Raw genomic sequence first — 25,457 nt, forward strand, 5'->3', positions numbered from 1 at the left:
TGTTGCAATGTTCCTTGATGCTAGGCCGATTACTTTTTGTACGTTGTAATGGACTATTTTTCTTAGCGGAAGCATAAGTGGGTATTTTACATAGACTGTAAAAAGTATTTTATCCCTGACAAAAATAGGTGAAATTATTATAAAATACATTTTCGTATGGGAAACGGTTCATTGGATCACACGATATTTTTGTAGCTCAACGGCCTCGTTCATGAAATATAGTCCATTTTTAAAAAATGCATTTGTTTTAATAGCCGTTGGTTAAGATTGATTGTGTTTGGGTAAAGCACTAAAAGCATTCACACTGCTGAGCTGAAGTGGCACCGCCCTCCTCGAGCATGCCATGTGTTTAATGAGGACTGACAACCGAGCAGACTGACTGACTGACCAAGACACTCATCACAATGACCACACCGTTTTCTCCCCCGCTGTACATGCAGCGATACCAGTTTGTTATCAATTACGTGCAAACCTGCCGACCTAGAAAGGTAAATACATTTCAAACTTGCATTTTAAAGTTAAGTTGCGTTGACTTTTGACGCTTCGTTTGAACTTGCGTGCTTATCAGTAGTCTTTTTACATCTTCCTACTTGAATTTGATCGCATTTCTCCGTCCGCAGGTCATCGATTTCGGATGCGCTGAATGTCGCTTAATGAAAAAACTGAAGTTCCATCGCAACGGTATACAGTTACTAGTTGGAATTGATATCAACAGTGTCGTCCTCCTAAAAAAAATGTAAGTTTGGCATTTTGCCTGTGAACTACTCATGTTTGTGTAGTAGGGGTGTCAAAATTGATCGTTTCTACGATGCATCGCGATGCAGACGAGGACGTATCGGTTCAGTAATAGACCATAATAGACTCACACATCACTTTTGAAGAGAAATTTAAAATTGAGGATGCGGTGCATCGCGATGCATTGTGATATCGAATTGAACTGAATCGATGACATGATAATCGTAATCGAACCGAACCGTGAGACCAGTGTAGGTTCACACCCCTATTGTGTAGTATACGGCATCAAAATGGAAGAACAATCTCATAAGGCCAACGTTTTATACTACATAAGTGGAATTAGGGGCCTGCATACTTTGGGCCATCTCAAAAAAATCTGGCTTTCTGTGTTCACCCATCTTTTTTCTTGCCAGGCATACATTGGCTCCACTTGTGAGTGACTACCTTCAGCCAAGCGACGGGCCTTTGACCATTGAGTTGTACCAAGGGTCTGTCACGGAGCGGGAGCCGTGCACCAGAGGATTTGATCTTGTGACATGTGTTGAGCTGTGAGTGTGCCACATATCTTGTTTTTCAAGCATATAAACTAAACATTACTTAAAATTGTATGTTCTACTTGAGTTTTTCAACTTGCCAACGTCTCTTACCCCTTTAAGAATTGAACATCTGGAGCTTGAGAAGGTGGAGAGCTTTTCAGAGGTGGTGTTTGGGTACATGGCACCAGGTGCCGTGATTGTCAGCACACCCAATGCAGAGTTCAACCCTTTGTTGCCGGGCCTGAGAGGCTTCAGAGACCACGATCACAAATTCGAATGGACTAGAGATGAGTTTCAGACTTGGTAAGGAAATGTTCAGTATCTAGTGTAAACATTTTCCAGTGTTGATTTAAGATCCGATTTAAGGATCAATTCTAAAAAAAATTTTTGGCTTAAAGGGTTAGTTCACCCAAAAATGAAAATATCACATAATTTACTCACCCTCAAGCCATCCTAGGTGTATATATGGCTTTCTTCTTTCAGCCAAACACAATCCGGAGTAATAATAAAAAAATATCCTGGCTCTTCCAAGCTTTATAATGGGAGTGAATGGTACCATAGTTTTTGAAGCTCCAAAAAGCACACCCATCCATCATAAAAGTAATCCACATGGCTCCAGGGGGTTAATAAAGGCCTTTTGAAGAGAAGCAATGTGTTTTTGTAAGAAAAATATCCATATTTATAGCTTTATAAACTATAATCACTGGTTTCCGGTAACTGCCGTACTCAAGTCTACTGTAGTTCCGGCGGAAGAGTGACCTATGATTCGACGCAGGGTGAGTAAATTATGGGATTATTTTAATTTTTGGGTAAACTAACCCTTTAAAAAATGTCCCAATTCTGTCTCTCCCTCAGGGCTCACAGAGTTTGTAGAGAATATGGTTACTCTGTGCAGTTCACTGGAGTTGGAGAAGCTCTTGGCCACTGGAGAGATGTGGGATTCTGCACACAGATCGGTGTGTTCCAGAGGAATTTTGATGGGATAAATTGGTCCATGAGCAATGCTGAACGCTTGGAACCCTCAGTGTACAGACTGGTGAGAAATCTGTATTTTTTTCTTAAGAAGTGTTGCACTTGCATTTTCTTAATTGTTTAAATGAATTGTATTGTACATTCAACATTCTAAATCATCATTGTATCACTTGCACTAAATGCACTTGATTTCTTTTTGATCACAATTAGGCAAAAAACATATTGATCACACATTTTTAATCAAAATAACAACTTGATCTTCTGGTGGAACAACAGACTTTTCTCTGGTGACATGCCAGACTTCTCCAATTATTTAGTCAGTTTAAACCCCGCCCCTTTTGGACTGCAAGCACGCATTCAGATCTTCCGCCATCCAGTCAACAAATTATGCATTTTTTTTATTTTTTTATGATTTGTACTTTATTGATTTTCTCATTTGCAAACAAGAAATTATATAAACCCGCATGTACTTGACATATAAACAAACAAACAAAAAATCTGATATATGCACAAAACAACACAGTTAACCAATAAATGGTAACAATATAATAGTAACAACATAAATAATAAATAAATAATAATAATTAGAACAGTTTGAAAACAAGAACAAAAAAAAAAAAAAAAAAAAAAAGGGTGAAAGGGGTGTTGCCAACATAATAAGTTCCCACTATAATCTAAATCATATTTGCCATGACCGTTATTTTTTATTTATTTTTTTTGTCCTGCCACATGTTGCTACTACTGTGGATTACAGAAATGCAAAAATTTCCCCCATTTATCAAAATATACATCAATCCTCCCGTGCACACTATAGGAGAGTTTAAGGCTGCGACCTGCCCTAAATCTGAAAGCCACTCAAATATCGGAGGCCTTCCGGAAGATTTCCATTTTTTTACAATAACACGTCTGCCCAGCATAATGCAGCTCTGTATCCACTGTGATTCATTTTTTTTTAACATGACTTAAAGGCCTAGGGTCACCAAGAATGTATAAACTAGGACAGAAATCATACTGAGTCTGTGATATTTTTAAAATATAGTCATGTATCTCTCTCCAGAAATACTGGACTTCTGAGCATTGCCATAAGACATGAAATAGGTTGCCTTCCTCTCTCTGGCATCGCCAACATTCAGGATTATCCTTAAAACCTGCTCTAAACAACCTTCTGGGTGTCCAGTAGAATCTGTGTAAAATTTTGAATTGTATGAGACGTGTTCTAATATCTCTAGACATCAATTTTAAATTACCAGTGATCCTCCCCCATTCCTCATCTTCAAATGAGCGTCCTAAGTCCTTTTCCCAATTTATCTTAACCGCAGAGCTAATATTTTGGCCCATCTGACTAATCAGTAAGGAATAATATTTAGATGCCTCGTGACCAGTGCCCACGATATTCTGGATCATCTTGAGAATGTTTTTACCCCTGGGAACATAAGAGGGAGAGGCAAAAATGCTTTGGAGCATATGTCTCATCTGAAGATATCTCCAGAATTGATCATTAGACAAGATGAATTTTTGTTTAAGTCTTCCAAAAGACATCAATGCATCATCCTCAAAAAGATCTTCCAGAATATTGATATTTGTATCTACCCATTCCTTCCAAAACACAGGTGTTCCACCTATTAACAACTTTGGATTGGCCCAAATAGCAGACGAAGGGCTTAGAAAGGGGTCGACCCCTAAAATACAAGAAGTTTTCTTCCAGACTGTTTGTAGATGGGAAATAATTGGATGATTGCGCACTGATAATGGTAGTTTTGTTATCAGCAAGGACTCAAATGGTAAATGTGGACAAACAGATTTTTCCATGGCTAACCATGGCGGAGCTCGCTCTGGAGGTAACATCCATTGTCCCAGGTGCCTCAAACCAAATGCAAAATGAAACAAAGATATCTTGGGGAGACCCAGTCCTCTCCAAATCATGCATTTTTTAATAATCTGTTTCACTCGGATGTATGTCCCAATATAGAATTATATAATAATCTTTTTGACGAAGAGGTTCTGAATGTTCCGTATGTTTTCATAGTAAAAATTACTCTCATCCCAGCATGAAATGGAAGTTGGGGTTTAAACAAACTAAATTATTAAAGAAATCCGGCATATGCCACAGAAGATCGAGTTATGACATTTGATTAAAAATTAAACATGCACGTATGAACATTGCATTTCATGGCAACTTTAAAACTCACAGGTTTAAGCTATATATATATATATATATATATATATATATAATGTATATGTATATGTATGTGTGTGTGTGTATGGGGGGCCAAACAAGAAATAATTCTATGTAAATCCGAATATATAGTTAAAACTTTGAATATATAATTGTAAATCCTGAATATATAAATGTAGCGACTACGACTCTGAGTAAATGTGAATTAGCTCAAGGATATAGGGAATTTTGGAAATATTAATAATCATAACTCCTGGTCATAATAATTCAGAAATCGCATGTACATTCACTTTATCAATTATCGAGATTACCTTGTTCTGTAACTGGTCTGGTCATCCATCATTCGTCCAGCGAATAAATGTAAGATTATCACAGTTAAGAAGGGGGTATCTATTTACAAACTCCAAGAAAGTTTATCTTCTGGCCACGAACATCAAACTTTCTGAGTTTATTAATTAAAACTACTGAATGTAGTCTGTAATATCGAGCTTGTAGCTTAGATCTTTTAGTTTCATTGACTTATAAGGTAGGCTTTCAAACACAGAGACAGTGAAAAGTATTTCATGGATTTTAATAAATGTAAGACTAGAGATTATATGAGCTACAAATATAAACGTACGTAAAAATGCAAACAATAAACAAACAAACACCTAACCGAACCAAAACATAAAACATAGCATGATCAGAATGAAATGAAAGAAAGAAAGAAATAGAGAGAAGGGAAAAGCTAGTAATTATTACATACAGAAACCTAAGTTCACGAGACCCCTGGAACAGCTTGTATAGAAATCAATATAGCCTACTTGCAAGATTCTGTGCTCTTTCGGGTGAGGCTGAGGCTGAGGCAGGAAGCGAGGATGGTGTCCTGTTTCTGCTGCGTCTTCCGGTGTCGCGGGAAGCTTAAAAAGGCTCACTGAATGTAACGTTACCGAGAAAGTTCAGATCGTTTCCCTTTTGGAGGGGAAAGGCACGTATGAGCTTAGTTGCAAAGACCGGCAGCTACGACTCGAACATGTGTTGGTCCGAGGAGAAGGCCAAAGCCTTTCCAGAGGTTCCTGGAGAAGCGTTGCCGGGGAGGAGAGGAGGAGATCAGAGCGATCGATGAAAGAAGAGAGAAAAGAGGAGGGAAGCATGATATTTTGAAGGGGCCAAACTCACGCCCTCTCACGTACGTGGGCCAATCGTCTTTAACAACGGATCGGGCCCACCTCCTGACGTTTCGAGATCTATACGCCCCTTACTCTTAGAAATTGGAACGATAGATTCGTTCGTAACATTAATATCACTGGTATTAATAAAACAATGCATCCTCTGATATGTTGTGTTAAAGATTCAAGACCGTTGGGATTTCTGGAACAAGACGATACCACGAATGGCAATTCTATGACCTAATTACACACAGATACATGATTTCTCGCGATTATAGTCACATCAAATTGATTACACACCAATAAAGCTATATAGGCATAATATTTGGGACAAGGGATCATGCACACATCAAGAAAATACATTTTAAACATTGTACAAAATTATTTTGATCACACGTGGTAGGATCTGTGTGTGTTTCTGTGTGTGTGTGTGTGTGTGTGTGCTGACCGAGGCTGAAAGTTCACGCTTGATTCAAAAGTGAGAGATCTGTGTTTTCAGATAGGCAGTCGTTGATTTACGCCGTTTGTGGTGCCATTTGGTCTGCACGTCCTGGCGGCGGAATCTTGAGACAATAGGGGTAATTTCAGTAATTTAATCATGTAGGGAGAGAGCTGACAATCTGATCATCTTCTTTGCGTTACATAAATGTAAACCTGAATATATAGTTATAACTCTGAATATATAAATGTAAATCTGAATATATAAATGTAAATCCTGAATATATAGTTATAACTCTGAATATATAAATGTAACTCTGAATATATAGTTATAACTCTGAATATATAAATAAATAGTTCTCCCACTTAGAAATCATGGAGGGGTCTGAAATTGTCATCGTAGGTGCATGTCCACTGTGAGAGACATAATCTAAAAAAAAAAAAGCCGAAATCACAATGTATGATGTATGGTCGAGGCCGAGGCCAGCATTTACCCGCTGTAAAGTTACCATAAACTTCGCAGCTTTAAAAAACAATCATCATTCCTAATGCCAAAACATGACCGCCAATACGAGTTAGAGTAACGTTAGGGCAGAAATGTTTTCAAAGTCTTTTACACCGCGAGTCTGACAACTGGACACACTGCCGAACAAAGAACCGCACGTCGGAAAGCAAGCCTGAGGTAAGATAGCTTACAATGTTAACTGTCCTGTCAGATACAGACAGCAATGTTGCCAATGTCATTATTTTTAATTTTGACATAGAAGTGGGCGGGATAATTACGCGAGCGGGCGCGGGCACCGTGAGCTCTGAGCGAGCAGGAACGAGTAACAGTGAGTTGTCGTCGAAAAAGATGGATAACGCAAAAAAGCTGTTGGGGGCTAAAAATAGAAAAAGAAAGAGGGGAAATGAGATGGCATGTCAACTGATGCGAAAGCAGCTAAATAAGTGTATGGTGAAAGGCTACAGGTAGGATTTTGTTTTGTGTGACGTCCAGGCATGTAGGCTAATGCCATCGGGACTACCGGGAGATTCCCGGTGGATCGACGTGCTTTTTGGGCCGATACATCTCATACTTTTTTGTTTTGTTTTTGTCTTAACGGCCCATAAAACTCGTACATCGGCGGCCCATACGTTTTGTTTTGCTTATTTGGCGGCGCTGGGTTAGACAGTGCGTAATTAGTGTGTAATGCATTGGTCAAAAAAAAGTCGGCGCTAGTTTTTTTTTCTGACACCCGATGAAACCACGGCTCTATATAATGACATGTCATTATATAAATCAGTGGATGAAACACGTAGATCAGCGGCCCATTGGTTCTTTTCTTGATTGATACTGGGCTAGCCCAATCACATCTTTAATGTGAAGTATAGAAATATACTCTTTCAAGTATAGAAATTAGTACAAAACTAATTATGAAAGTTTCCTTTATTTTTCAGTGCATTTGTTTTACAATATATGGCTATTACTATCATGGGATTAATATTATAACTATTATTGTAGTAGTAATGTAGACAGACACTAAAAGAGTTTTGAATTTTTCTTTGTTTAATTTGCACCAGATTGATGAATTTAACATTAAAAAGCACAAAATTTTCTTACGGGGGAGCATGCCCCCGAACCCCCCTAGTAGTTAGGGAAAGTTAGGATTTTTTTTTGCCAATCTGCAAAAAAATTTCTTACCAATAGCTTTTTTTACCATGTGTTCCTATAGGTGTCTAGTAACACCTCCCAATTTATCCACGGCCAAATCCTCGGGGAAACGCCTGGAGAGGCAATCAAAGTTGGGGTGCCCAGACGGCCTGGGTAAAAATAATGATTTTTATTTTTATTTTTTTTATTACCTTTTGAGATGTCTAACTAGGGGTTTTTAGGGGTGCCAAATCTATCCCAGCCATTAGTTTTGAGTAAAAATGACTTTACAAAAAAAAAAAAAAATGACCACATAAAATGGTTTTATTGAACAATTACAATACAAAACTTACTAAATCGGTTTAAGGCGAGACACTACAGGTGAATAGAGTCAAATTTTTAACTAGCAGATATCACCATGAAACTTTCCCAGTTGATTACCTATATTACGATGAGAAAAAATGTATTACAAGTTTTCTGTAATTTAATGTTTAAATATGCAAATTAGGCAATATCTAATTAAATATGTGCTAATTTGCATATATTTTAAAAAACGAAATCTGAGTATTGGATAAAGCCAGGTTAAAAATTATTTTTTCATTGTGTTCACATATTAGATGGGAAAAAAATTACTGAGGGATTTATGGATATCTACTTTTGTTATCCTGTAAATCCCCAAAAAACTGTCAATAGCCTTAAAAAAATGATTTTCGCCATGTTTTTTGGAATAAAATGTTATATAAATCAGGCTAGGAATAATATATTTACAAATCCCTCTGTATATGTCTTCATAATATAACTAAGTACAAGACTGGGATGTTTGGTGTATATAGGTGCTACTGAAGTGGAGATTTCGGACTTGGAGTATGAGAAAAAAGTCATTTTGAGAAAACGGGCTTTAAAGATTTATCATCAGCCAATGAGATTGTGCATTCAGCCCTTTTACTTTCACGATTGGTTGCTGATAAAAAGGAAATGACCATATTTGGATCCGACAGCATTGTACAGGAGAGAGGGCTTCCTAACGGTGTGTGTGATGACAGGGTGACGGCAGAGATCGCGGAGCAGCGTGTTGATTAAAGGTATAGCGGAGGATTTTCTTTTTCCGGGTGGATCATCAAGACTATTGGTCCTTCTAAGTGTCAATCATTCTGGTGATATGTTTACGTAAGGCCGTCGTACGTGCTCGTGCACACGATTCACACGATGGCGTGCGCTCAAAACACAGGTTGGGCTTCCCACTGATGCCTCAGTCGTGAAGTTTCTACTTGACAGGTAAAGTTTGGCATGCTATTTGGAGAAATCCATTTAAAATCACTGCTAGTAAAAGTTAATGTAAGCTATGATTAGCTCGTGGATGCTCTCTCGTGCACACGTTTAATAGGCGTTCCCTCTCGGGAGCAGGTAGAGTGTTGCGCATGTACATTTTTTCAAAAAGTGGAGAGGGCGGTTCTTTTCTAAAATTCGGGAAAATCCTCCGCTATACCTTTAAGGACGCCAACTTTTGTTGAATTTATGAGAAATCTACAGACGCAAACAGACAAAGTGTAGGAAAATAAAGACCTAAATGTGTATTTCAGACTTTTTTTCACCACAAGTCTGAAAGAAGACTTGTTATTGAAGACAAATATCCAAAAATCTCAAAATTGACCAGTAAAAAAAACACGATGTTTTTGCCTGCCGTGTCTCGCCTTAAAATTTAACAAACCTCATCCAACTCCCCTACATCTCACTCACGCCTGTTATCATCTGGCTGGTTGATGTTCTGGCAAGAGTTACCATGACAGTTCCCACAAACAGAAATACGCTTGACACCTTGCTTTTTACAGCAGCACCTGAGAGTGTCACAGTTCCCTACAGTAAAAATCGGTCTTTAGAACTTTTACTTGTAACGGAGTAATATTTGACCAGTAGTATCTGTACTTTCACTCAAGTAAGGAAGTTGTGTACTTTGTCCGCCTCTGCCTCTCGAGGATAGGTGGAAGAATGGTGTCATTCAAGGGAAGACCGTGGTGACGGTCTGAGTGAGGTCAAAAAAGATCTGCAGTGAACTAAAGACAGTTTCAAAAACGCGATTTGAAATCACTGGTGTTTCTGACGTCACAAACTACCTTAAAGACACATCTTACGATGTCAGAAAGATCTGAAAGGCCCTCCCGGAGAGATACCGTAAATACCTGATCTTCCTACACAGCTTCTCTGGTTGCGATACCATATCAGCAATTTCTGGGTTTAGCAAACCAACTTTGCTCACCAAGCTCTGCAAGACTGACAAAGCAGAGGGGGCCATGGATGTGTTCAATGACATCAGAGCCAAGAAAAGTGACATCATCAAAGCTGGCTGCGAACTGTTCAAGCTCATTCTGTGGAAATCCACCTGAAGATTTGAAAGACTTAAGATTTGATATCATCAGCAAGCGGGTCGCAGCCGGGAGCATCAGGAGCTGCAGCACAGCACTCTCTGCGGGCATATCTCCAGACCAGAGATCGGCTACTGCTACAAAGTCCATCACTGGATGTCCTTGAGTATGGATGGAAACAAGAAGAACAAGGTTAAGCACCAGTCCCTACAACAGATCCCATTGCCCTGCACTACCTTCTGAAGTTTGTTAGCTTCAACTGTGCAGGGGACTGTGACACTCTCAGGTGCTGCTGTAAAAAGCAAGGCGTCAAGCGTATTTCTGTTTGTGGGAACTGTCATGGTAACTCTTGCCAGAACATCAACCAGCCAGATGATAACAGGAGTGAGGAAGATGCAGGGGAGTTGGATGAGGTTTGTTAAATTTTAAGGCGAGACACGGCAGGCAAAAACATCGTGTTTTTTTTACTCAATTTTGAGATTTTTGGATATTTGTCTTCAATAACATGTCTTCTTTCAAACTTGTGGTGAAAAAAAGTCAGAAATACACATTTAGGTCTTTATTTTTCGACACTTTGTCTGTTTGCGTCTGTAGATTTCTCATAAATTCAACAAAAGTTGGCGTTCTTAATCAACACGCTGCTCCGCGATCTCTGCCGTCACCCTGTCATCTCACACACCGTTAGGAAGCTCTCTCTCTCTCCTGTACAATGCTGTCGGATCCAAATATGGTCATTTCCTTTTTATCAGCAACCAATCGTGAAAGTAAAAGGGCTGAATGCGCAATCTCATTGGCTGATGATAAATCTTTAAAGCCCGTTTTCTCAAAATGACTTTTCTCTCATACTCCAAGTCCGAAATCTCCACTTCAGTAGCACCTATATACACCAAACTTCCCAGTCTTGTACCTAGTTATATTATGAAGACATATACAGAGTGATTTGTAAATATATTATTCCTAGCCTGATTTATATAACATTTTATTCCAAAAAACATGGCGAAAATCATTTTTTTAAGGCTATTGACAGTTTTTTTGGGATTTACAGGATAACAAAAGTAGATATCCATAAATCCCTCAGTAATTTTTTTCCCATCTAATATGTGAACACAATGAAAAAATAATTTTTAACCTGGCTTTATCCAATACTCAGATTTCGTTTTTTAAAATATATGCAAATTAGCGCATATTTAATTAGATATTGCCTAATTTGCATATTTAAACATTAAATTACAGAAAACTTGTAATACATTTTTTTCTCATCGTAATATAGGTAATCAACTGGGAAAGTTTCATGGTGATATCTGCTAGTTAAAAATTTGACTCTATTCACCTGTAGTGTCTCGCCTTAAACCGATTTAGTAAGTTTTGTATTGTAATTGTTCAATAAAACCATTTTATGTGGTCATTTTTTTTTTTTTTTTTGTAAAGTCATTTTTACTCAAAACTAATGGTTGGGATAGATTCGGCACCCCTAAAAACCCCTAGTTAGACATCTCAAAAGGTAATATTAAAAAAAATAAAAAAAAATCATTATTTTTACCCAGGCCGTCTGGGCACCCCAACTTTGATTGCCTCTCCAGGCGTTTCCCCGAGGATTTGGCCGTGGATAAATTGGGAGGTGTTACTAGACACCTATAGGAACACATGGTAAAAAAAGCTATTGGTAAGACATTTTTTTGCAGATTGGCAAAAAAAATTCCTACCTTTCCCTAACTATAGAGTGGCAGAGGTCCACTCACCACAGTGATCCAAAAAAATCCTGTGAGAAACACTGGTATTACTAATGCAGCTTTTTTTTTTTTTTTTTTTTGTGGTGAGGGGGGGGGTAGTATATATGCCGCATCCTTCTCACCTTTTTTACCCCTGGCCTGTTTTCATGCCTGTATATAGCACATTTCATACACAATGGCAATTCAAAGTGCTTTACATAGAAGAAATTAAAATAATAAAAGAAATAGGAATAATTAAAACAGTTTAGAAAAATAAAATAAAATACAGTACAAACAGTCGGACGAACATTGGCACAGTGCTCATTCAGTAAATGCACAGCTAAACAGATGTGTTTTGAGTCTGGATTTGAAAGTGACTACTGTAGGAGCACGTCTGATCTCCTCTGGAAGCTGGTTCCAGCTGCGGCTGGCATAATAGCTAAAAGCGGACTCGCCATGCTTAGAGTGAACCCTTGGTATTTCTAGCTGATATGATCCTAGTGATCTGAGTGATCTGTTGGGTTTATATTCAGTGAGCATATCTGCAATGTATTGAGGTCCTAGGCCATTGAATGATTTATATACCAGTAATAATACTTTAAAATCAATCCTAAATTTAACTGGGAGCCAGTGTAAAGACCTGAGGACTGGTGTGATGTGTTCATATTTTCTGGTTCTGCTCAGAATCCTGGCGGCAGCATTCTGTATGAGCTGCAACTGTCTTATGGTCTTTTTGGGAAGGCCAGTGAGGAGTCCATTACAATAATCCACCCTGCTGGTGATGAAAGCATGAACAAGTTTCTCTAAGTCTTGTCTGGAAACAAAGCATCTAATTCTTGCAATATTTTTCAGATGATAGTATGCTGATTTAGTTATTGCTTTGACATGACTACTGAAACTAAGGTCTGACTCTAGGGACACACCGAGATTCCTGACTTGATTTTTAGTTGTTTGACCCCTAGAGTGAAGGTATGCGTTCACCTTGAGAACTTCATCTTTGTTTCCAAACGCAATGACTTCAGTTTTGTCTTTGTTTAACTGAAGAAAGTTTTGACACATCCAACTGTTGACTTCGTCAATGCATTGGCACAGGGAGTCAATGGGGCTGTAATCGTTAGGCGATAGGGCTAAGTAGATCTGTGTGTCGTCTGCATAGCTGTGGTAAGCAATTTGGTTCTTTCTCATTATTTGGCTCATTGGGAGCATATACAGGTTGAACAGGAGTGGTGCAAGAATTGAGCCTTGAGGTACTCCGCATGTCATGGATGTCCACTCAGACTTATGGTCTCCTATACTCACATAATAACCTCTCCCATCTAAGTATGACCTGAACCATTTTAGGACTATCCCAGAAAGCCCCACCCAGTTTTCCAGCCTGTCAAGAAGTATGTTATGATCAACAGTGTCAAATGCAGCACTGAGGTCGAGGTACTTATTGTACCGTTACCAAACTATACAGGAGATAAAACGTGTTTTATTTGACTTGACTGTATATATATATATACACTCACCTAAAGGATTATTAGGAACACCTGTTCAATTTCTCATTAATGCAATTATCTAATCAACCAATCACATGGCAGTTGCTACAATGCATTTAGGGGTGTGGTCCTGGTCAAGACAATCTCCTGAACTCCAAACTGAATGTCAGAATGGGAAAGAAAGGTGATTTAAGCAATTTTGAGCGTGGCATGGTTGTTGGTGCCAGACGGGCCGGTCTGAGTATTTCACAATCTGCTCAGTTACTGGGATTTTCACGCACAGCCATTTCTAGGGTTTACAAAGAATGGTGTGAAAAGGGAAAAACATCCAGTATGCGGCAGTCCTGTGGGTGAAAATGCCTTGTTGATGCTAGAGGTCAGAGGAGAATGGGCCGACTGATTCAAGCTGATAGAAGAGCAACTTTGACTGAAATAACCACTCGTTACAACCAAGGTATGCAGCAAAGCATTTGTGAAGCCACAACACGCACAACCTTGAGGCGGATGGGCTACAACAGCAGAAGACCCCACCGGGGTCCCCCACTCATCTCCACTACAAATAGGAGAAAGAGGCTACAATTTGCACGAGCTCACCAAAATTGGACAGTTGAAGACTGGAAAAATGTTGCCTGGTCTGATGAGTCTCGATTTCTGTTGAGACATTCAGATTTAAATGCCACGGCCTACCTGAGCATTGTTTTTGACCATGTCCATCCCTTTATGACCACCATGTACCCATCCTCTGATGGCTACTTCCAGCAGGATAATGCACCATGTCACAAAGCTCGAATCATTTCAAATTGGTTTCTTGAACATGACAATGAGTTCACTGTACTAAAATGGCCCCCACAGTCACAGTCACAGATCTCAACCCAATAGAGCATCTTTGGGATGTGGTAGAACGGGAGCTTCGTGCCCTGGATGTGCATCCCACAAATCTCCATCAACTGCAAGATGCTATCCTATCAATATGGGCCAACATTTCTAAAGAATGCTTTCAGCACCTTGTTGAATCAATGCCACGTAGAATTAAGGCAGTTCTGAAGGCGAAAGGGGGTCAAACACAGTATTAGTATGGTGTTCCTAATAGTGTTGTCAAAAGACCCGGTACTTCGGGACAAGGCGGTACTAAATTTTTTTTAAACGTCACGGTACCAGGTTTTCTCAAACCCGGTACTTGATGCGCGTGCATGTCCGAAGCGCGTGCAGTTGCGTCCTCTTCATAAAAGCGCTGAGACATGGCGACCGGCGGTGCTGCTGATGTGGTGCTGATGTTTTTGCGCGTGCAGATACGTTATTTCAAATGGCGCGCGGCAAGCGCGCTCATAATAGAAGTGGCGCGCTCGTTTTTCCATGCGCGCCTATGTTCATGGATGCATAGCAATGACAGACACCACGGGAGAACAAGCGCTTGTGGAAAGGAGAAAGCGGTGCGAACTGCACTCTCCATGATGACGAGAAAGTATTAGCAAAGAATTAATTGATTTCTAGCCCTTGCATTAGCTTTACTACTAGATATATTTATGGAGCTGAGAAATAAAAAGCCGTCATTAATATCAGTCCGTCAGAAAAGCAGTTCTAGGCTTATTCTTGGCTGGATAACTCCTAGCAGTTTTAAAAAGCCCTTTTAAAATTAAATATGAATGCAGTTTTGGATTAAATAAAAGTACAGTCAAGTCAAATAAAACACGTTTTATCTCCTGTATAGTTTGGTAACGCTACAATAAGATACCATTCATTAACATCACTTAATGCGTTATCTTCTAACATAACACATTGAGTGAACAATATATTTTTACAACATTAATTAATGTTTGTGAATATTATTTAATACAAACACTTGATTGGTCATGTTTGTTCACTTCATTCATTGTGCATTAAATAATGTTAACAGAAATAATGTTAACTTTTGATTTTAAAAATGTATTTTTAAATTAACCCCTAAAGGAGAATAATTGCGACAGTATATAACTATTGTTTATTGTTAGGTCATTTTATCTAATGTTATCTAATAAATGGAATCTTATTATAAAGTGTTTTTAGTACTACAATTTCCATCTTTGTAACTGTGATATACACTTTAATATAATTATGTATATTTAATCTAAATTAAGCTTTGGTACCGAAATTGGTACCGAGAACCGTGGATTTTCACTGGTATTGGTACCGAATACTGAAATTTTGGTACCGTGACAACACTACTTCCTAATAATCCTTTAGGTGAGTGTATGTATGTATGTATACTGCCCTACAAAGCAAAAAGGCAGTAACTACGCTGAGTGCAGAACTGAGAAAAATTACTTTAAATTTATCCTGTCATCCAGCCTAAGTAGTTGTAGGTAGATTATTGGACATGTGGCTGTTTTGTTACGTTATATTAGCTTATTCTTTGTACATATCAATCCTCATATTTAATTTGATATTTTACCCCTATTTTGCAGTTACTGTATTCTTGCTTTGTAAATTTGCTTTGTATTACTTACCAAAAACGTGGCACCATACCAAGGAAAAAGGCAGTAACTACAGATTCTCCAAAAACTATTACCATTTTTCTCCAAAACGACACACATTTGAGATAAGATGTTTTGTCACATAACAAAGGATGCCTTGAATGTCATGAAAATGATAATAACAAATTTTTGACCAAAAATGCAGTTACTGCCTTTTTGTTTTGTAGGGCAGTATATATATATATATATATATATATATATATATATATATATATATATATGTATATGTATGTGTGTGTGTGTGTGTAAGGCTGCTGCCAGTATGTCTGGCCGACCCCTCGATGGAACAAAAGGCCCCCCTGGACCTTAACACGAACTATCTCCTGCATATGTAACAGGGATTTCGAGACGCATTTCACACTCCACACACACTATCTCCCCTTCATCCCCCCTCCTCCTCACCTGAAATACACTGAAAACCTATGCAATGTAAAGTATGTACAAGTATCTATGCATGTTTGATATCATTTAAAGTGTCTCAGTGCGTCTGGTAAAATGGTCTCATTCTCCCAACCATAAGGAAAAGCTAAAAGAAGTTATACAATATGAGAAAAGTGATGTATCCTCTAAAGGTGTTTCCCTCCCCCAGGTCCTCCATATAGACTGTACCTCCTGTATGTAAAACAAGAACCTATTCAAGTACAAATTCTGATCTCCCAGTGTGAATCCCTGAATAGGGAACCAAAATCTAATTATAATGATAGACGGCCATTTGGTAAGAATATTTAATTATCTGGGTATATAAGGAAAAGGTGTAGAAAAGTTCGAGGAGTCTGTAGGTTGACTGCCCACACAAACGCTGTGTGTAATTTTCGTTGCCAGGTAATAATCTTTACAAACTCTTCGATTCCTGAATTGTTGTTATGTTATGATTAACTGATGATTTTATTCTTGCGAATTGTATTTTGAATTATTGCTTCATTACCTGGTCAATAAATTGTAAACGTTTGATTTTATTCTGAACGACTCTGAGACTTGTTTTTCCCAAATAAGTAACGGATTCGTATATTAAGGTTGCGTCAGAGATTAGCGACGGCTAAAAACTGATATCAGGAAGTGTGCGGGCGACTTGGATGCAGTGTTGTTTTCGTCAACGATGACGATAACTAAATGATTTCGTTGACGCACCTTTTTTTATGACGATAACGCGACGATGACTAGCTAAAAATGGCTCTAAGATGACTAAAACATGACGAGACGTTTTCGAGTTTTCGTTGACGAGACGAGACGGAACGAAAATTAAGTCTGACGTTCGTTGCCAACCGTTCCGTATAATAGCCTACGGAATCGTCCCGTATTTGACACGTACAACTCAAGTCTTGTTCCGTAGTGAACTGATACGGAACGCACTTTGTTTCGTATTTTTGAGAATCAATTCAGTGCAAATCCATGACAGACACATAGCTACTAATATATGTCAGACTATGAACGAAGACATTTGTAGGCTTACTAGGCTATGAGAAAAAAACCTGACGGTGCGGTAGATACTAATTTCTCCCTCTGTTTGTCTATGATCAGCGTAGCGTTTTTAACATCTTGGAACATCATCAGAGAATGCCCTTTTAATTGGTCGTTTCAGTCATTGTGAGTCACGTATCGTAGCAATGATGACGACAACAAGTGACAACAGCGGGAAATGTAAAAATGACTACCTCCGAGCAGCCGGCGAAAAAGAAAAGAGCACAGAAATGTAAAATTGAATGGGAAAATGACTACCCGTGGCTGGAATGCGTGAGGGACAATGAATACAAGGCCAATTGTACCATATGCCATCGCGTTTTTTCTGTTTGTCACGGCGGAGTGTGTGATATTAAGCAGCACGCATCAGGAGATAATCTAATAATTCTATTGAATAAATTCGCACAAGGCTACAGAAAACTTGTGTTTATTTTTCTTCAAATGCAGTCTAAGCCGGTGAGTTTTGAATGTTATATGTTGTATTTGTTTAAGTTAAAAATAAAACGTATTATAAACTAAACAAATCCATGGTTCATTGTTGGCAAAATGATCATGATAGCCTTTATATTTCACTATGTGGTTCAGTCTTGTATATTGATTAGGCCTACTTTGCTATTCTATAAATATATAGGCCTAATAAGTTGTATTATAATATGCTATAAGGTATGAAATATATTTATCTAAATGTATCAATTAGTTTTCACAATATTCACCAGAAGTCATCATTTCAGGGATTATTTTTCAACAAAAAAAAAATTATGAATTGCAACACTTGTTACAACCTGTCAAACCAAGCCCATTTCCAATACTTTTTAACCTAAATTAAATTGTTAAAGACTACTTTTTTTTTTTTTTTACTAAAATTGACTAAAACTTGACTAAAACCTTTTTGTGTTTTCGTCGACTAAAACTTGACTAAAACTATCAAGTTTATAAGTGACTAAAATGTGACTAAAACTAAAAAGAATTTTCGTCCAAAAGACTAAGACTAAAACTAAAAGGGCTGCCAAAAACACTGCTTGGATGAGAGGATGTGTTTGTCCGTCTAGGATCAGCAAGACGCTGGTTGGTTAACCTAGCTTGGACGCTTCCGATGACTTCTGTTCTAATTTAATGTTACTTTAGATTAGTGGTTCTCAACGGGGGCGTTCAGAGAACAACGGGGGGCGTTGGAAGCAAGATTTTTGAAAGGGGGGCGTTCACGAGTTTAAATATGTAACGCACATTTTTGTTCATTTACTTTTATTCATTTTAAGCATTTAGTAATTTAGTTGTAATAAACACTTTAAGTGGGCTATTTAAAAAGTGTTAGGACTATGTTTTTGTTAAATTATGTTGTAAAACATATGCGCAGAGTGTGATATCATATTGTGGGTGCGCGTGAAAGAATACCTCAGCAGCGCTAAAAAACAAACAAACAAAAAAAACATTTGTCCACAGCTGCTCTACTCCTGACCGCAAGTCGACCGTCAGTGTTGTAGGTAGGCACTAGTCAGGTTTTTTGTGTTCATTTCTATTGCATTACGATTGAAAGCACAAAGCAGTATCAATAATGTCAAAAATATGATGTGCAGTCATATCAAGTTCGGGTATGTGTATGCTGTGAGTGTTCTCACCGCGCGCGCTTGTTGTGATTGGAGGAGTTTTGACGAGTTGTATTTTGACGACTTGATATTATTTCTTATTCAAAAGTTTAGAATGCCTAACATTCTAAAATCTTCCAGTTTAATGCGACATGTAGCCTATCGTTACTTTTGCAACGACTCTATTATTTTTCCAGTCATAGACCAGCGCTCAAGCACTGACTAGAATCCAGCGCTGACAAGAATCAGCAAACACGAGCTCAAAAATGTGTTTCGCGCTGACAACAATCCGGTGGTGCCTAGAATCCAGCGCTGACTAGAATCACGCAGCGGAGGAATATAAAGTTAACAAGCCATTAAAAAGTATTGACTTAAGAAACACTTATATTTTTTTCAAATATTTTAAATAAATCATGTTCCCATTCATTCTGGCGACGAATTTTAAAATTAATTAAACTATATTCTATTTATAAGGTAAAACTTTTACATTTTTAGGCATTAACTAATTCAAATCCCAAATGCCAAAATGTTTTCTTTGTTCACCAAGTAATTTACTGGTCAGGCATTATTGTTAACTTGCAAGACTGTAAGGAGAAAATGACAATTTGATGGATAATTTAAATATATTCTGCAATCACATTTTGGTAATGTATTCATTCCGCCATCTGAGCGTTTGGGTAGTTTCAAGATATAAAAATAATTAATAATACAATAATAATTGAATTATTCATATGTGTTTATTCTTGTTAGAAGATTTTTTTTTTACTGATTATGAACACAAATTAATCACAACAAACCAAATTAATTGTAATTGTATTAATTATACCATTAAAGAAAACAAGCTTATACCATGGTATTTTAGGCCGACAATTCTAACATAATTTTCATGAATCAAGATTGTATTTATTTATTTTTCGAAAGTAAGGTTAATGTAAGCAGCAGCTTCTTCCAATACTCTCCTAAATGCGAAATAAAACCTAAGTGCAAACATTACTACTTTAATGACTGTCCTTTATTTTTCAGTGCATTTGTTTTACAATATATGGCTATCACTGTCATGGGATTAATATTATAACTATTATTATGTAGTAGTGTAATGTAGACAGACACAACTAAAACTGAATATGGGTTGGCACTTTTAATTTTGAACTCTCAAAGTGCACCAGATTGATGAATTTAACATTAAAATGCACAAAATTTTCTTACGGGGGTGCATGCCCCCGGACCCCCCTAGAAGGCCCGAGGTCCACCCACCACAGATTTACCAAAATCATGTGAGAAACACTGGTATTGCTATGTCAATGCAGTTTATAACTTGTTTTTTGGATGAATCACTGTGGAGTATAGTTCAATTAAAAGACAATTTTGCACTTATTTCATCTATTAAGTCTCACTCGTTCCTGGTCGCTCATTAGTTTGGGGGTTGGGGGCGTTCAGGGACCTGGATATTGGATAGGGGGCGCTGGCCCAAAAAAGGTTGAGAACCACAGCTTTAGATAAAGGTACGGGCTTGGCTAATCCAAAGCTATTAAAAAACCAAAACCTACTAAAGTAAAACGATTGAATTAAGTTCCTGAAGGGCATCCAAGGGGGCTATTGTATATATCTTTGATTGTTGCGCGTGTACGGCAAAATCCTAGATATTTAGCCAACTGCCTCAGCTTCTGATCTTCGGGGCTGACCACTTGTGTCGGAGACCTGGGTAAGGAACTCGGAGCGATATAGTCTTCCTGATCTAAGCGGGTAAAATATAAACAGAGTTTAAGAGAATAATCAAATATTCGATCACGTTTAATGATGCACAGATATCATTAAAACCCTTTCATTTATGGAGTCAGATGAAACGAGCTATTGCATGTGAGAAAATATATTGCATTTAATCTTGTTGTGTTGCGTAAAAGGAAAGACAGTAACGCGCAGAGAAACCTTCCCCGTATTATTGGAGACCTCCATTGGACCAATAGACGGGCTTACAATATGTGTGTTATTTCTTGTCTGAAAACTGCTTATTGCACTCGCAACTCATCTTTTTTTTTGTTGTTCCTCATTAAGTTGTACAAGGTGGTGTATCCGAGCCTGTGTGACAACAACATCTACCAGAAGACTTTGGTTAATGAAGTCCTGTATGAGGCACAACACCTAAAACAGGAATGGCTTAGTAGGCTGAACATGGACTCCAACAACAATGCACATTTTTATGGTCCTCCATTTATGGAAGCTTTGCAGCATGGGGATGCATGTGAGTGGCAGCCTGTCTACCAGCAGGACCGCAGCATTTGTGTGCCCTTGACGCGTGTGTGGTTTAGCCCCAAAGTGAGAGCGCTGTGCGGGAGCGTGCAGCGTCTCAGGGAGGAACTGCTGGAGGAGGAGCGGGTGAGGATGAGCGCTGATGGAACGGTGCTAAACCTGCCTGCAGATGATGAGGAAGAGGTAGAGGAAGAAAAAGAAGAGGAGGAGGTTGTGAAAACAGTATCAGGTGTATCAAACATTGTGGAGGAGGACTGGGATAGGGAGCTTGGGGGTTACGAAGGTGTATAACAGATCCGCAAAGCTCTGTAACCAAAATGTAAAAAAGGAAGGTGCACTTGATGTTTGTTCTGTCAAAACCATATTTGAAGGACATATTTAGATAATATGGCCAAAACTGTTATCGATTGGAAATGTTCTTGAAAAGACAACAATTAAACATGTAATTAAAAATGCAAATATGTGACACCTTCTTTGGAATGTGGTTTTATTTAACAGTGTGTGGTACATACCTTACCAGCATCATAACAGAACACATGGCATGGAAGCCACTATTGGTCAAAAGTTGGAACACAACATTGCGAGACATTTAAAAAGCAATGTCACCTTTAAACATCAGACACAGTACAATTACGAGGACCAAAACTTCACAGAAGAGATAAAGCCACCATGTTTTTACAACATGTTAAGTACCAGGACCTACTTACAGGTTATGTAAGAGAATTAGGGAAGAAAAATTATAGTAAAATCTTACAATATCAGTATCACTAAAGCTCAAATACATAAAAATAGACTTCATTTTGGCAGTAGATCAATTAAACAATTAAAAATCAAGTTCAAAGTAACTCATATTACTGAGTGTCTGCTGAAAAGTAATGAGGCTAACATATCGCAGATAACCTCTAAATAAATGAATATTTGCAAACATTCACTACAGAGCCCTTAAAAGGACACCTTGATGGAAAAAGTATGAGATACTTTTGCGTTCCCAGAAGAAATGTTTCATTTGCTCACAAATTCTTTGCGTTCCTGTGAGAAACTTTGCTTTCGCTCGTAAAACTTTTGAGTTCTTTGCAAGTGACCGCAAAATTTCTTTTTGCGAAAGAACACAAAAGCAATGAAATAGAATTTTCTCTCCCATCTCATATTTTTTCTGTCACAGAAAACTCTTTAGGGGCTCCGTACATTCGCAGTGTGGTGCTTCGATATTTGTGCAGTAATAGTGAAAGGAAATAATAAACCTGAGATGTGTGGCTGAGTTGAAACCAAGCTTCCTGTCAGTATTTTTTTAGTGTTTGGATCTCAGCGGGCCTAGCAAAGACTACAAAAAAAAAAAAAAAAACACTTCGGACACGTTGAGTTGGTGTGACACCCATGCATTTCTACACTATAACTCTAGACAATATGATATAATCAAGTGCTACAAATAGATTGTACACACTCTCAGCTGATAATCCCCACACACACTTAAATTGCAGAGGCAAGTAAGTTTACATTTATAAAACAGTAAATGGCTTTTGAGAAGATATGGGAATACGGTCACATAAAACTAGAGAAGCACTAACTTATGCTTCTGATATGCCCTATAGCTGATCTTACAGACAGAGATACCATGAAAAGTAGTCATTAAAATACCTTCATTTTAACGATACATCAAGTAACTACAAAAACATGGATAAAAAGATGTTTTTGTAGTGTTATAGATAGGATTAGAAGAGCTACACGGTACACGCCGCTTAAGAGCCTTGTGCTAAACATTTCAAGCATTGCTGACATGGTTAAATGCTTCATTCTGTGCTGCTATGTTACTAAGTGTAGCTTGAGAACAGCTTGGCTCATTTTGTCCTTGTGTGAAAGCGTAATATAGTTAGGTGATGTCATTAATTATGTCATAGACTGCTGCCAGAGAAGTACTTATCAGATATTCACCTGCCCAGATTTGAAGTAGCTAATGTGTCTATAAACTGAACTGCAAAATGACTTAGTCCCATTTAACATATAATGGAGCTGTAGGAGTTTAATCTACATTTAAATGCTCAAGCCGAAAGTCATTTTCAGCTACAAATAAAGAAGAATAACACATTTAATGTGTATGAGTTAACTTGATCAAAAGCTCAGTCTCAAAACTCCCTACAATGTTGGCGATACATAAAAAGTTCATGTAAAGTCCTTCAATTCAAAGTGCTATTCAGTTGCACATTTTTTTCAAGTCTGAAAACGCCTCCATCTGTCAAACACATCACGACTTCTTACCAAGCGGCAACCTCCCCGTCTCTCTCTTGAAACCAACACGGAAGTGAGTTAAACTGCAATTCATTAACTGGCCGCTTGGCCTGGCTGCAGGAGTGAGTCAAATCTGTATCTCCCTCATGTTAAAATTACCAACTTTACAGCAGAAAAAAACATGTTTACAGCCTGGATCTCTATGTGGCTTTGGTCTATACAGCTAATTTTGCCCTTCATAACAACTGTGAGGGGGGTGAATTATTTTATAACTCGTCCGTTTAGTTGATTAATATTTAAATTTAAGGGTGTGGCCAGTGGCCACTTGAGTGACAGATGGATTGCCGCTGTCAGTGCTAGGCTGCTAGCCGTTTGTCTGCTGTTACTAGTCGTCACACTTCACCTCAGCAAATGTTAGCTGCTGAACTTGCCATCTCTGCAGTGTTTGTGCTTTTTTTCGGGATTATTTCATACAATTTAATACTTGGGTAACGTTACAAAGCCCACGTCTTTGGATTCCGTCGTTATCGTTCGAGAGAACAACCAGAGCTGTATTTCAGTTGTTTTCCTCTGTGAACATGCACTAATGGATGTCTGACAATTTCGTTGCTTTTTGGGGTTTTCACATTTAAAACGTCAATAAATGCTCGTTCGTTCTGCTCTCACCGAACAGATGGATTATAATATGCTTATGTAAATTACCGTCAGATGAAATCATGCAGGCGTCGGCGCTTTCTCCGTCCGTGCAATAAATGCACATGAATGAGCGCGGATTTTCTAGCGCATTTACTTGCAATTCAAAGGTAATATATCTATGGTTTAACCCATTTGAGAGACGGCCAAAATCAGAATTTAAAATGGACTGAATAAAGCTCTCTACGAACTTGAGCGATGCCGCGCTGACGGACCATGAAAGAGTGACGGACATGTATGCACATAAATCACTGTCACACACAAACACTCTCGAAGTAATACACAGTCTAACTTGTAGCCACGTCTTTTAACTATTATAATATTTCGAAGGGCAAAAATAGGAATGTTTAATTGGTTTTACATTATCAGCTAACTCGATCACGTCGAGCTAGGTGATTTCAGATAGCCAGGCTGCTCAGCTCCACTCACGCCCCGCCTGTTTGCCTATTTTCTGTTATCCTGGAGTGACGCAAGGCCAAGATGGCGACGGACGGCTACGCCCACTTTAGGCTTCAAAAATGCTCTTCAGAAACCTACGGGTGACGTCACGGGCACTACGTCCATATTTTTTTACAGTCTATGCTTCTTACACGCTAAAAAGTGAGACGCGGGTGGGTGAGGACGGTTTGATTTCCATTCGTACAGTAATGAAATGACAAAAAAAATGCGTAAAGAGGTCACCTTCATCTGCAGACATATAGATGTATATGTAATGATGTATATAATCCACCAAATGTTACTGACAGACCCCTTAAAATGGCTCAAACCTGTAAACATGGTAAAAAATAAACATATCTCACTAAAATAACAATATGAAATATAATTTTTTTTAAATCAGCGAGGAAAATATAGGGAAAAGCTCTCTGATTTGCAATTGCAGACATATTATAAGACAAACTTTACCTCACAGTGAAACACAAGACACCAAATGGCAGCCTCATCCAGAGGAGCTGTCAGTTCTTTATGTAGCCAGCAGAGGACACTGTTTCATCGAAAGGCTGAAACAAGTTTGTGACTAACACTGCTAATGTGAGAGGAGACGAACATGTCTGAATCTCTTTGTCCCTTTCTCCTCCCACGAAACAGACTTTGGTTTTTGACACTTCTCCTTCTGGCATCTCCCAACTCTAGCGTTTAATCACCACCTGTTCGTAGGCACCAGCTCCAACCCTGAAAAGAAGAAATCAGCATTTACATACAACAACTGATTTACACTTTTTTAAAAGCGTGGGGGAATACCACTGCTTAGTATTTAATTTTGCTGTGTTATTTAAAGAGACAGTAACCCGAAAATAAAATTGTCATCATTTACTCACCCTCATGTTGTTTCAAACCTACATGGCTTACTTTCTTCTTCTAAAAAAGAGATTTAGCAGAAAAGGAGGTTTATCAGAACATCCAAGCCCTTTTTTTCATATAATGAAAGTGAATGGTGACTGGAGATGTCAAGCTCCAGAAATTACCATAAAAGTAATCCATATAAATCTATGTATTATATTTCACATCTTCATCATACAGGCTATTGTATGGCTTCAGAAGACTTAGAAGGTGGCACACA

General features: G+C 38.3%; 2 protein-coding genes across 2 annotated transcripts in view; one reads left to right on the forward strand and one right to left on the reverse strand.

The window, feature by feature from the left end:
• The first annotated feature begins 213 nt into the window (after nucleotides 1-213).
• henmt1 (HEN methyltransferase 1) lies at nucleotides 214-21,456 on the forward strand. The gene is made up of 6 exons (XM_079887765.1): nucleotides 214-488; nucleotides 621-736; nucleotides 1,149-1,283; nucleotides 1,392-1,574; nucleotides 2,127-2,307; nucleotides 20,789-21,456. The coding sequence occupies exons 1-6, from the start codon at nucleotides 405-407 to the stop codon at nucleotides 21,272-21,274; spliced, it is 1,185 nt and encodes a 394-aa protein (XP_079743891.1). The 5' UTR covers nucleotides 214-404; the 3' UTR covers nucleotides 21,275-21,456.
• fam102bb (family with sequence similarity 102 member Bb) overlaps nucleotides 21,451-25,457 on the reverse strand; it is a 41,825-nt gene continuing 37,818 nt past the window's right edge. Inside the window, exon 11 of the mRNA XM_079887766.1 lies at nucleotides 21,451-25,069. Coding sequence (XP_079743892.1) covers nucleotides 25,027-25,069 — 43 coding nt within the window. The 3' untranslated portion in view covers nucleotides 21,451-25,026. The remainder of the gene's footprint in view (nucleotides 25,070-25,457) is intronic.

Source organism: Squalius cephalus (genome assembly GCF_949319135.1).
Source record: "Squalius cephalus genome assembly, chromosome: 12".
Taxonomy (NCBI): Eukaryota; Metazoa; Chordata; class Actinopteri; order Cypriniformes; family Leuciscidae; genus Squalius; species Squalius cephalus.